Source organism: Athene noctua, chromosome 2 (assembly GCF_965140245.1).
Source record: "Athene noctua chromosome 2, bAthNoc1.hap1.1, whole genome shotgun sequence".
In the NCBI taxonomy this organism is placed as follows: Eukaryota; Metazoa; Chordata; class Aves; order Strigiformes; family Strigidae; genus Athene; species Athene noctua.
Window position 1 is genome coordinate 113430736 of NC_134038.1, and position 14117 is coordinate 113444852.

The following is a 14117-nucleotide window of genomic DNA, read 5'->3' on the forward strand; positions in this document are numbered from 1 at the left end:
GGCCCTTGCTCTGTGACTCACTCTCCTTAAAGTCAGTATGAAGAGCATCTCATTTATCTCCTGTTTTGAAGGGTAGGTACAACTCACTGTTTTGCTGCAACAGCATCTCTTCTCCCAGGAGAATGTGATGTATATCAGAAGGTGCTTCACTCCTGAGGGTCTTCCAGCTGTGGTGCTGCCACAAAGTAGAAGAGAGGGTCCCTGGCACTGTCTCCTGTAGGCTGAGGCTTGGTGGCCTTCAGATATAAATAGTCAAGACTTAAAATGTGAACAGTAGCTTAGCACTGATGTGGTCGGTCACAGCACTTCTCCATCTCAGAGAAGTTGAAAACAATACTAGGAAAGCTTTTATTTTAAGGACGGTTTATTTTTTAGCTGTTTTTCTCTTTTTAGTCTTCTTTTTTTAATTTTTTTCATGATAAGATTAGCAAATATTTTAACAAGAAACATAATGGGAAACTCAGCTACTGAAGTATGAAATAGAAGGTTGTGAATCTCTTTGTGTGCAAATTTCAGTAGTAACTGAACTATGGAAGAGCTGCTGATGCTATCGCAATAAACATATTTAGCTTTACCAAGGTTCCCCAAGAGATTTTTCATTCCTCTCTTCCCACTGACTCCTATCTCCTGGGAACTGGCTTCATGGCACTTTCTAGCACACCACTATTCTCTGACCTGAAAGGTCACTTACCAAACCTGGCTGATTTACCTGCTAGCTACCAATCTCTGAGCCACACACCCTGCAATGCAGAGAAATTATGTCACGTTTGTCTGAGGAGGGAATAAATGGTCTATGGTGTCATCAACATGTCCCATGGAAGGAGCGAGTACTCCTGCCACCTTAGGTAACACACAACATGTCAGAGAAGACATGGCAACACAGGGACATGACTCTCCCATTCTCATCAGGTTGGCAACCACCAGTATAAAGCTATTGAATCCAGCCTTCTTCAATTCCTACTTCTCTTTTTCTAGATGCAAAGGAAGTCTCACTCATCACAAGAAAGATGCATATTATCCATACAATGGAGAAGAAACTGAGACATTAGAGGGGTTTCCTCCAGGTCACAGAGGAGGTAAGTCGAATAGCAAGGACTGCTGGGAGCATTGTAACATCAAAGTAATTTATAGTGTTGCCATTAAATTCTTTCTGAGTCTGCCAAGCCTAAAAAAACATTTAGACACCAAAATTGTATTTATTTCTCTTGTCTGGAAGTGCCCCTGAGAGTAACTCATCTGATAATCTATAATGAAAGTCCTGCACTGATGCTTCAAGTCCATGGTGTTAAAACAGCGTTCCTTGTCTGTCTGAGTTTGAGTCTTTTGTCCGTGTTACAGTGTAGTTTCATACATCTTGAAACACACATCTCCAGTAGAGACTTAGAGAAGGAATGTATTTCAGCACTAAATGGATTTAATTTGTTTTGAATGCATTCTGTGCCTTAAATTTAGTTAAATAATGATTAATTTTGTAAATAGTTCACATTTATTCAGGATTCTTGAAAGCAACAAAGTAACTTCTAAGCACAGAACTACACACCGGGTTGTTTGAGAGCTTCCTGACTTCACAGCACTGTATTGTAATCATTTTAAGAACACTGCAATTTTATTGCATTGGGCAGCAGTTTTGTTTTACTATGCTTGTTTTCTCAAAGGTTTTATTAGCCATAAAACCTTTTTAAGCTTATTTCTGTTTTGACAGCTCAGCAAATTCCCACTTTCGTAATTTTTTCCCTTTTTTCCCACCGCAAGTAAGTGTGAATTTAAACCTCTTACTACAGACAGAATCAAGTCCAGACCAATTTGTAACACAAATGACACTTGCTAAAAATCAATGGCAGTGGTCAGGCTATGAAGGTCAGAGGAGATAACAGCATCATGGAAACATGAGAGTGATAGAGAAGTCGAGAAGCATCAACTCTCTAGAGTTATAATGGAAGCGTGACACTGTGCCAAGCCTGTACTTGCATTACTTCAAACACACACTACCTCCAGCTGTGTTAATAGCAAGAAATTCATACAGGTGCTTTGTTGCTGGCAGAAGCATGGAATATAATGGTAATAATCTGTGCCGTAATTGTGATGTCCTCCTTTCTAAGGCTGAAATGGACCCCACCAATGTACTCCCTAATGCATTTTAAGCTGAATGTTAGAAAAAGTGTTGGAGTTCACTTGTCATGAACCCTGAATCTCTGATGCAAAAAAGATGTGCAAATGCAAAATTGTTCTTCCATATTAAATTACTCTTTCATAGAAGTAATTAATAAATGAGATTGAGGACAACTGATGATACACATTTTAATGCATTTCCAACTTTTCATTCTTTTCCTTCCTTCATATCTTCCCTCTGCCTTCAAAGGCAGCTTAAAGCCCAGACCAATTTATAATGCAAATGGTTTAAATTAAAAATGGCTAAGAATATCCAACAATGGTGTCAAAATAAAGTTAAAGAAATATGAAAATTTCTGTAAGAGATTCAAACTTTAAAGATTTTAAAACTGATTTTTTTATAAAAACCATTCACCACACTATTAAGAAATTAACTCTAAATTTACTTCTATAGCAGATATACCTAGTCTTTTGATTGTGGCATACCTTCTTCAAACAAGGGTCAATGGAAAGCCAAAATATCTATTATACTTGAAAGAAAAATTAAAATATTTTCTCAGTTTTATTTTCTGTATTCTGAATTAGTCCTAACTGATTTTATACTTATCAAACTTCATTTTCATGATATAAAAATTATTTAGATTGAGATTAAAATTACTTCATTCTAATTCTTAGTGGTCAGGTGTTTGCATTTTGTACACATTATCCAAGATAAGAAACTAAAAAGAATTTTCAGGCATGAAAATTAAATTATTGCATTTTTACATCTGAGCTTTCCAGGACTGAGCACAACAGCACTAATGAAAAAGTACTGGCAAGTAATAGACTGCATTATGATTCAATTTGCTGCATTCCCAGGCATCCTGATCTTTGGCTTTCTCCTTCTCACTTATTTCAAAAGCTTTTATAATGAAGTACATGATAATTACCCCAAAACCTCTGTGATACACTGAAAGTATTGACCATATGGTGTTGTGAGATACTGCAGTATCTCAGGGTTTCAGTGTTTATAAAAACAAAGCACAGCTCACAGCCCCATCCCTAGTTCAGGGATATGTAACATGCTGCCACAGTGATTAAAGGTCTATAGCCTGAGGTCGGCAGAGTAACCTGAACCTGCTCACAGAGAGGTTGGGGAGTACCTGCACCAGTTCCTCTCCCAAAAGAGCTGAGGTGTGACACCTGAACAAGGGATGCTAATGCGGCACAGAAAGACAAAAGTTGGCGTGTCTGGGAATGTCCGTTCTGGGACACTAGGCCAACAGCCATACCTGTTCAGCTAAGTGGAGAGATAAAAATGTGAGCTGGTCCTTGTAGCACTGCTGGGGATTCCAGGTGCACTCCTACAATTACCTGTTGCCTTTCATTGACTCAAGGGACCAGAGTGATTCCTTGCCATTATTGCTGTTAGTGGTCACCAGCTATATCAATTCAAAATTTTGCTCTGGATGTTCCTCTACAGGTAAAAATGCAGAACTGGTCCCAGTAGAAAGTAGATGAAAATATCTGTGGAAGTAAAGCCCTTAAGAGGAGGGAAAGATGGACCCTTGGAAGCACTCCTCTTGTAAAGTGATCTACATCATCAGGTGAGAATCATGTTCTGGGGTAATACATTTCAACAAATTCTGGAAGCACAAAAGCTAAGGGTAACAGAAGTAGAACAGACTATCATCTTATCTCTGCATATACAACAGATAAGAAATTAAAAATATTCAAAGCTGAACTCATGTTAAAAAAAAAAAAAGTTGGTATTTATTGCTCTCTATAACAAAGCTACAGTAGCTACTGTTTTTCTGTTATTTTCTTGTGCATGAATAAGAAGGATGCTCCTATGGGAATATATATCAGAATTAAGGCGGTGAAGCAGTAATGTGGGGGATATGATCTCTGTCACTTTCTAAGTATCACAAGGAAACTGGAGGATTAAAGAGGGAAAATTATTTTATGTCTAGATAACTCTAGGGAGTATGAATAATTACATGTGAAGAGTCAGCCAAGGAAGATTCTAGATTTATGTCTTTCCACCAGTTATGGTGCTGAGACACAATGACAGAATTGTCTCTACTGGATTGTATCTACTGGATAAATTCATAGGCAAGTATTTTCCATCTGTATTATTTAGGTAAGGGGTCAAGCTATGTTATCAGAAGCAAAACTTTTGGCTTTAAAATCAATGATGGACATATGGAACTTATTTATACACAGGTAGAGACTGCTAGGGAAAGTGAAAAAGTGAGGGATAAAAATTTGACATTTAACTTCATTTTTAATATGAGCAATGCTGATTTTAACAGACTTAAGAAGCAAGAGTTTTCTGGTTTACGTATATTTATGATTTTTTCTAGTTTTTAAAGCTAGAAATAAAAGTTAAGTGAAGAATATGGACAAATCTTTTTCCCTTGATAAAGTGCCCTCGCAGGTAGAAGAACAACTTCAAAGAGAACACTGAGATATGCAGAGAAGGTCAAATCAGTGTTTCTGTTTGTATATATATATATATTAAAGGACAAGAACATCTTGTTATTATTTTCTAAAAAGGAGATGAAAAACCTCAGGAACACAAAAGCTCGGCTTCTAAGAAACGTCAAGACCTTCCAGTAACAGAACAGCAAAACCTATCAGCCCTGTTTCATTGCTGTAGACATTGTGATTCATTTCCTCCTATTTATTTTAAATTTCATTTTAAAATGCAATTAAAATGCACTAAATATTTTAACCTGGTAGAGGAAAGAAATAAGGAAGATCATAAAAATACAATTCTTTAATGACTTGTCTAGGAAAACAGAAAGCTTGGGGAATAAACCAAGAGTTCTGTACAACCCAGCTTCAGGGTCCTAACCAGAACACCATCCTGCAGAAAGTAATCATTATACGCAAAGCACTATCATTTATCACCTTTGTAAAGGTGGAGAAATAATATCAAGCATTTGGAATTAACCTAACCCTTCAGCACGTTAAATGGGTCAGACTAATCGTATTCCATAGCAATTCTATACTATGAACACAAGATCTATTTTCAGCTTTTTCACAGCATCTGAGTAGAATACCAGCTACCTCAAATTAAACACATAGAAATGCATGTATGATCCAAATAATTTAAAATGTGAACAGATTTACAGATTTAGAGCCTATATAATTTTACATAGACAGTCTGGAATGGAGAGTTAACATATGACAAAACATTAAATATTTAGGAATTCATTAATACAATCAATTGCCAGAAGTTCCCTCACAAGCTAACTGAGCTGCCATGAGCTGTCTGTGATCTCATATTTATATGAAAAACTTCAAGCACATTCATCCTGACAAATCACAAAACAGGACAGGTTCCTCTGCATTGGGTGTCCAAGCACAGCTTTAGAGAAGCATGACTTGACTTTGAAGCTTGGAAGACTGTGATAAGCAGTGAAGAGAGATGAACTTTCTACACTCAAATTAGGATTTTTCTTAGTGCATTTAAGCCTAACTACTCAATTTCATATTTAAGAACTTGACTATTTAAACTGCTGAGCATGCAGCAGCTTGCATTTAGTTTTACTGGAGGTGATAAGAACTACGTGTTCTGGAAAGTCAGGCTTGGGTTTCCTCATGAGAGACTCAGGAGGCTAAACATTGTTTAAATGTTTTGATTGTGGGACCTTGGCCCTCAGTTTACAGCATATCCTGCCAGACAAATGGGTGTGTTGGTATTTTTTCCAACCCCCAAAAAAGTTTTCCATACTCAAAGAACTAGAATTTCAGAAAATATGAAGAGTTCTTTTGTCCAAAGTCAAAGACTTCTCTGATTTGAGAGCTCACACTGATGTATCCCCAGTAAAATGGAGACGTATTTTGTAACTATACCAAAGTAGCATAAGAATGAAAATAACATCCTGTAGATAGCTTTGTTTTATAAGATTACTTCAGAATTTCAGAGCTAAAATTAGTAGAAACAGTTCAAAGCAGTTACACTAAGAAAGAAACAAACCTGTTTCACACAAATCCTAGTGATAGAATGCCAATTTTTTGAAGGAGAAAGGAGTAAACAAAGTAAATCAGCCAATTTGATTGGTTTCTCAGCATAATAAAAAGCTGAAGCAGCACAGAGGAGGATTTGCTGGACAATTTTCTACACTGAAACTGTCAATTCATTCCAAAGCTTAGCACTGATGGATATTATGGATTGGTATGGATTGCACTGCTCCAACCATCTGAAAGGTCACTCAACAAACACAGCAGGAGTGACCTATTGTTCTTGCAATAGACAATCAGACTGCTGTTTTGACAAGTCTTTAAACTATCACAAATCTTTTCTTCAAGTATTACATGGAAATGTTTATCTTTGCTTTGTGGCAAAATTAAAAGCTGGCATTTTAGGAGTTCACTGAAGCAGTCTTAATATCTTCTTGGATCACACTTGCAAAGCCATGGAAGCCTGAGAATCTAACAGTGAATGGATCACCCCTGACATCTGTCAACTATACCACTGAGAATAATCTTTTCAGTTTCATTTTCAGATCAGAAGGTGAAACAAACTCAAGCTATTATCTGCAGTGTACAAATATGTTGGACTACTTCCCTTTTTCACTAAAAGACCACTGTTTCAGCAGTAAAAATAAAGTTTCGCTGTTCAAAAAATATCATGGCCAATAAAAATCGATGGATTGAAACTATGACCTATTGTTTTATGGAGGAAGAAGAAAACCATACAAAGATGTAGTATTGGAAAACAAATAAGTACCTCATTCTATTTTGGCATTTCATTTTGTAAGCACAAGTTAAGAGTGCATTAAAAAACTGACCTAAAACATAATTTTAGGTTTATATTCTTAAATGTACTAACTGCTGTAAGAAAGATACTTCATATACAAATCTTTCTAACGCTCAGGCTGTTAGGAAGAAATATTTCATGACTAATGTTAGCTCCAGCTTTGTCTCTATTTAAAATAGAGAACTTTAAAAAAGCATAAAGATCTAAACACAAATCATAGAATCATAGAATTATTTAGGTTGGAAAAGATCTTCAAGATCATCGATTCCAAACATAAAATATCAAAGATCAGTTGTGAAATCAGTTTCCTGAGTACTTATAACCACCTCTCAAACAGGAGTAATTTTAGACTGACATAGATTAAAGATCTGACTGAAATAGTTCCAGCCCCTTTACTTCACTATATAAACACAACATGCAAGTACGCTTCTAAATAAATGTGTAGGAGACACCTAAGCCATTTATTACTACTATTTATTTACTGCAAACAGCCAATAAGATTTTCAGTACAAAACCTTAATGATACTGGAAGCTTACTAAAGAACTGTTCCTTGAAAGGACATTAACATTTCTCTTCTCTGCAGTGATAGTTAAGAAACATCCCCTTCTCTACCCCTTTCACCCAAGAAAAAATACAATTACAGCAACATCATAAAACCCAAGTCCTTACTGAAACTGATCCAGTTGTTCTCTAAGTCCACTTTACATACTAAAGAAATGGTTGTGGGAAATACTAGTACATAACAGATATCTCAAATGCTGTAGAAAGTATTTCACTGTTCCTGCAGAGGAGACAAGTCCATTTTTAGCATGTGGAATTTCTGAACGGGTTTTGCAACTCTTATAAAATTCCAGAATATATAAATTTTGTTTTGCAAAATATGGGGGTTTCATTCTACTCTTACATTTCAGATAGACCTATTTAAAACAAGTTTAACAACAAGAACCAAAATAAAAACAGTATATTTTGGGTTGAAATGCTGAGTCAAATCACTGAAGAGTTCTAAGTCACTGCCTAAGAACCCTGAACCAAAATTTGTTTGATGCAGATCGAATGCAACACAATCCTGGTAAAAAAGGAATTTTTCTTTAGTTCAACTCAATCAGCTAATTCTCTCTAATAATTAACTCATTCTAGACTAAGAATTGGGAAAAAAAAAAAAAAAAAAAAAAAGCATGAAAGCTTATTCCCTTTTCCTCTATGGTGACTTTAGAGAAGATGACATCTAGTTGTACTCAAAGTGCTAAGAATGTAGTGAAGAGTTATCAGTTAAGTTTTCTGAATACAGATAGTACATGCTTTGTGTAATGAGCTAGTTACCATTAAAAACTAAAATTTTTTTGATAAACTTATATTTTAAAATCAAACCATCTGAAGTAGTTTCATTTAACTCATTGCAATTTTTTTCTCATTGTTTGTATTTTTATCAACATCCCAATGTTTATTTAAAAGCATCTTGCCCAAAAGTTATTAGAATTGTAATAATCTAGTATATAAGAAACATATTTTTTGTCTTTCTGGTACTGAAAATAGTAAAGAAGCTGAACAAATCTATTCTAAATTATATTTGTGGAGTCCTCTGGGACCAAGTACCTTTGGACAAATTACCTTCTTCAGCAAGTTTCACTGAATAATAATAGACATAATTCAGGGAAAACCCATCAGTGGGGGACCAGCTAGGAAGAAAACCAGACAAGATGACACAGTGAAGAATCTACATGCTGTGAAGACTGAAAGTCAGAATGTCTCCCATTACATAGAGCTGTGAAAGCTCTAAGCTTTTAGAGAATTTATGAGCCAAATAAGTCTGGATGGTCAAGAGAGATGGTGTCATTAAGATACTGTTGGATATAAAGGTGCCTTTCAGACTGATGTGAGTTAAAAGGCCTGGGGGACATAGCACTGAGCTGTGAAGAAACTAGCTTCTACTGCTTCACATAGCATTCACAGGCAAGAACCAAAACATGCAGTTTAACTAGGGTATCCCCATCAATTTCTGGTAGACTGGTTTCAAAAACAAGGAAGGAGGGTCCTGAGTGGCAAAAATCAAATAGAACCTACTTGAAGGACTAAGATATGACCTAGACAAAAAAAATGTAAAAATACTGTGTAATAACTGGCTTTCTCCTGAAGCAGATTCTTGAGAATAGTGAGCCTGACACAGGAACCAGTCAATGAAAATAAACATTACAGGAAAAACAACTGAAAAGTGTAATTTCAAAAGCAGTTTAAAACTGGTTAATTAAATCCAAAGCACTTGGTCATTAAATAATAATTAACAGTGGTTACTGACACACAGACAAGTTAACAGAAGTATGAGGACCTCAAATCCTTTGGGACTTTCCTTAAAGCAAGTACTCCAAAACTCCCAAAAGGTCTTCTCTAAACTCTAGAGCTTTCTTTAGAAAATGAACAAATTTTAACCCTAAAATGATAAAAATAAAACTCAGGATGGCACATGGATCATTTCAATTCAAGAAATTCAAGGATCTGTTAACTCTCACACCCACTATGTCCTCACAAGGTGAACCTTTTCCTTCTGCATCTCTCATTGCACTAAGTAACTTATTTTCTGCAGGGTAACCTCTGAATCCTTATGAAATATATTCCTTCCATTACCTCCAAGGAATGAGTTTTTTCCCTAATTTTTGAGAAGTCTCTCTCTTTCTGATGTTTGCAGGCTGTTGAGCCTCAGCTTTCACTCTCCTCTCCTTCCATGCCTGTCGTTCCATGCACTGTATAAAGTCTCTTCCCCCCAAATGGCATCCTTTCTTCATGACTCCAGTCTTTCTCAAGTGTAGTCCCTGGGACAAGGCAAACAAGCAGCTGCCTCTGATACCCGGTCACACACATTTCAAAGCAACACAGTGTGGTAGAAACAAGAATCCTCCACAATCCTATTGCTTTCAATCCCATTAATAATTTTGAGACAGTCAAAAAAATTAATCCATGTTACAGAAGTTTCTGTCTCAGGTTCCCTTTAATATTGGGCAAAGAGTTGTAAGTCCATCCTAGAAATTTTTAATTTCTTACAGAAGATGAGTTGGGATCACTAAGCAAATATAACATTGTTCTCACCGTGGGGAAAAGGATGTAAAAGTGTCCACATCATTCTAAATTCCCAAACGTTCCTGTAATAAACTGTGTATCACTAGGGGAAAAAAAGCTGTCTGTTGAAAGTATAGTATTAAATGTCAAATTCATTAGTGACATGACCTAAAATCATTAGGTCTTCTTTCCTAAACTAGCTCTATATATGAAGTTTGGATTCCTATATGTGTTATTTTCAGATCAAAATGAAACCACAGAGAACATATTGTGCTTTATTTTTGTGTGTCATTTTTTGAAAGAATGACTCAGGCATTGATATTTAGGCTACTTTCAAGTCAAATATTTAAAGCCCACATGCTAACCATAAACACACTTACTGACATATTGGAAGGTCACTGGAACATGAGAAGATAGAAAGAGGTCTAAGCAAAAGACCTGCAAACTACATACCTCCCACACTGGAGGAAAGACAACTGTAAGAGAATGGAACTGTTTTCTTGCATTTTCATCAAAGTACTGAACAGGTTCTAAACAGTCTCAGATGTATTAAAAATCAAGCCTGTGGCATTTTCCTCTTGTGCATTCATATTTCATTAGGTGCAATTACTTTATCTTTTCTTCAGTCAAAAATGCCATTTAAATCAGCTGCTATACTTACTCTTTCACTGTTACAATATAGCCGTATTCTTTCTCCTCGGAAGACTTCACTTCAAGTTGTAAGCCTTGCCCCATATTTTTCTGAGACTCTTCATAGGAGTTTCCACCCTGCATTAAAGCATTCTTAATCCAGTAGCGGGTCTCACTCGGGTCTTTGGAGTCAGATTCACTGTTCTTTGCAGTTGTCAGTTCCCTTGAGAAAGTCTCACTTTTTACATTTTCCATACCAGCATTTATTTCTTCTGAGGAAGAAGAGTCAGTGTGTTCAAATTTCTTGGTTTCTGTCTTAGTAGATTCTTCAGGTAGAAGGTCTTTAGGCATATTTTCAGGTAATGCATTCTCATTCAAGAAGTTAACTAGTTTTGCAGTGTCTTCCTGTATTAAAAGAACATTAGTATTTTTAAAACTAAACACGGGAATGTTATACTGAACAAAACCTGGATATAATCCTTCAAACTCTTACTGATATGGTAGCGTCTATTCATACAAATGTCACATGGTCATTTTCTTAATTTCTATATGCTGCCAGACTATGTATACATAATGTTTATCGAATACTAATAAATTAATATTAAATTATGCCACAGCATTTTTCAATATTTTTAATAAGGGCGAAGAAATTCTATAGTTAACAGTTACATTCTTCAAATATCACAGAATCTAGATAGCCTTTTCTGTCTTGAACACCTAGAAGAAAATGCTGATGAAATTTTCATAGGGTTCATTTTCATGTGTCTATGTGTTTAAGTATTGATGAGCATAAAACTTTGTTATCAAATAAGTTAATGACAAGGAGAAATAATAGAAATATCCATCAATATGCCTAAGTGTTGCGACTGGAAACATGCATACCTCTTGGGTCTCGCAATTCATAACACAGGAAAGGGAACAGAATTATATTTCACTTATTAATCTCCGGAAATTGTTACAAACTTTGAGTGATCTTTTAAGCTAAACATATGATCACACAAAAAAAACCCTAATAAATCAAAAAATAAGCAAATAAGCAAAAGTCAAAACACATGCCTGGAACAATGAGTTAGTTCCATTATACAAGTTTATTGCAGCCAAGCATTTGGGAGGAAATGATGGCTAATGGGCGCTTTGTGCTCTGTGTTCCAATATATTCTTTACTATCACATCCCCTATTCAAACTGTCACTAAGAAATGGGATCTTCTGTAAGTGTATTGTGAATTCAGCACTTCATTCCTTGAAGAATTTCATGCGGGTGGTTAAAGTTCCTGCCATATTGTCTATTTGTGGGTTTTCTTTGCTTGGTAGAAGTGCAAGAGGTTTTACTGCGAACACAAGAAGGTTTGCCTCTTTAGGAGTTTTGCAGTGTTAGCTTTTGATAGAGTATATAGTAGAAGTTACATGGCAGTTTTAAAAAATATCTCTTTGAGATTTTTCTGCTCCATGTAACACAGAAAAAGAAGGATTATCATACATCAGAAATGTTTGAATATTCAACATAAATCTATAGGATATGATTCAAAGCTCATGAGGAATATTGTAAAAGTAAACTGGATTAAAATCTCAAATTTTACTTTAACAGCTAGGGTACAAGATGTGATGCCTAGAGCTATTGAAATATCTCCAATACTCAACAATTTGGAAGAATTAATGGTAAAGTGAAGGAAGAAGCAGAAAAGTGAAGGATGACAGATCCCATGAAAGAAGAAAGAATTTTGAACCCTCCCACAAACACATGCCCTCAGCCGGAATGTGTTTACACATCTCCTCCTGAAAACCAGAGAAATTATCTGAGCAAGGATGCTTACATGCCCTAGAACTAAGAACCAAAGGACAGAGACAGAAAGAAAGATGTATTCAAGAACACCTCAATATTCAAAATTTACTAACCCGAGGAAAAGCCTGAATTTGTCTGAACTTTGGGATCTGTTATGAATTCTGTCTATTTATGAATGAAAGAAAAGCAAAAGAGGACTTGATTTTGGCTTTTTGAACTGCAAAACCCTTTTTGGTTAAGGTTTAAGTATAATATTCATTCAATATTTCAGTGCATCAACAACAATATGCCTATGCTGTGACACAGAATTATATCCACACAAGACACAAACCAAGTCTTATATTTCAGAAGTGGTTTTGACCTTCACTGCATATAAATCTGATATTCTGAGATGGAATATTTGTTTTGTTAAAGTACTGGTACTCTACCTCTTTATCAGTTCTCGCACTGGCTTCATGCACTCCGTTGTCTGTAGGATATGAAAAGCACAAATACATAGTTTTGAAGGGAAAGCATCATATACGAAACAAACACTGCTTATAGGCTGCTTTGTTGTAGTGGCCTTTTCATGCAACTTAAACATTAAGACATCAAAGCTGAAAGGGCAGAAGAAAGGGCACTGTATAATTCAGTATTCTTATTCTAACCCCACTTCGATAGCAAATTAACGCAAGATCAATAGACAGAGCATTTCAAGAGCCCATGTAATACTATTATTTTGCTAATTTAGTATCCAATCTTCATATCAATTTATCAATATCTAAGAAAAAAACAATAAAAAGGATCTAGTAGTTGAATGGACATTTACATTAAATAAATGGAAACATATACATCCCTCACACATTTTGGTGGAAAAAGAAAACAACAAAGCTAAATTTCTGCAGACTTTGAGGAAAAATACAGAGTTTCCCTCTCTTATTCTTTAAAACTGATTTTAAAAATTCTAGCACTAATGTGAAACAATAAAGGAAAATTAGGGTGGCTATATTTTGCTGTACTTAACTGTTAGAATTAATACCTGGTATATTAATACTGTTTTCCATTAATCCAGCCTGAACCTCTGCCCTTCCTTGAGCATCTGCTTTCTTCATTTGTGCTTCTGTTTTGTCTTCTTCAGTTTTTCTAGCACCCTCTTCTGTTTCTTCCTGAATGCCAACAGTTTGAATTGCATTGGCAATAGTATCAGCAATCTCATTCAGTTCCGTTGAGCTGAGATTCTCCACATTCACTTGGTGTTTCTCTAGGTCCCTCAGTACATCTTTAATAAGTGTCTCTGGATCACAAAACAATATAAGCACAAGATTTAGCTGCATACATAAAGCACAAGTGCTTGTATCAGTAAGGATCTTTCACTTTTCCTAAAAGATATATTTTCCTTCATGGAAGTCTGTTTTCCAAAAGAGTGCATACACATTTATGATGCCATCTTTACAAAAACCACAGAATTATAAATGGATGTTTGAGTTTATGACATGGTGAATCCATCTCAGGCAGTGGAAGATGTATGCCACTACAAACTGGCAAGCTAGAGAGAGTGGTATAAAATTGTCATTTTTTCTTTACAAGATCCAATTCCTAGTCTAAATTGACTCAAAATACTGAAGACAAGTGTTAAGGTAGCTTAATTTTTTTTTTTTAGTTGTGCTAAGATAGCACAAACAACACTGCTATTTATTAATTATTTATTAATTATATATTATTATACTGTTTATTAAACATCAGGTTTCTTTGGTGATTTGCTTTTTGCGAGGTAAATAGCTATACAGAGTTCTGGAAAAAAAGTCAGATATTTTATCTT

At 35.5% G+C, this 14117-nt stretch overlaps 1 protein-coding gene across 2 annotated transcripts in view; it reads right to left on the reverse strand.

The window, feature by feature from the left end:
* PTPRN2 (protein tyrosine phosphatase receptor type N2) overlaps nt 1-14117 on the reverse strand; it is a 685048-nt gene that overhangs the window by 405394 nt on the left and 265537 nt on the right. For both annotated transcript variants that reach the window (XM_074899931.1, XM_074899932.1), the window contains 3 exons: nt 13338-13592; nt 12748-12788; nt 10570-10943 (listed from right to left, as the gene is read on the reverse strand). In XM_074899931.1, the coding sequence (XP_074756032.1) occupies nt 10570-10943; nt 12748-12788; nt 13338-13592 (670 nt within the window). The remainder of the gene's footprint in view (nt 1-10569; nt 10944-12747; nt 12789-13337; nt 13593-14117) is intronic.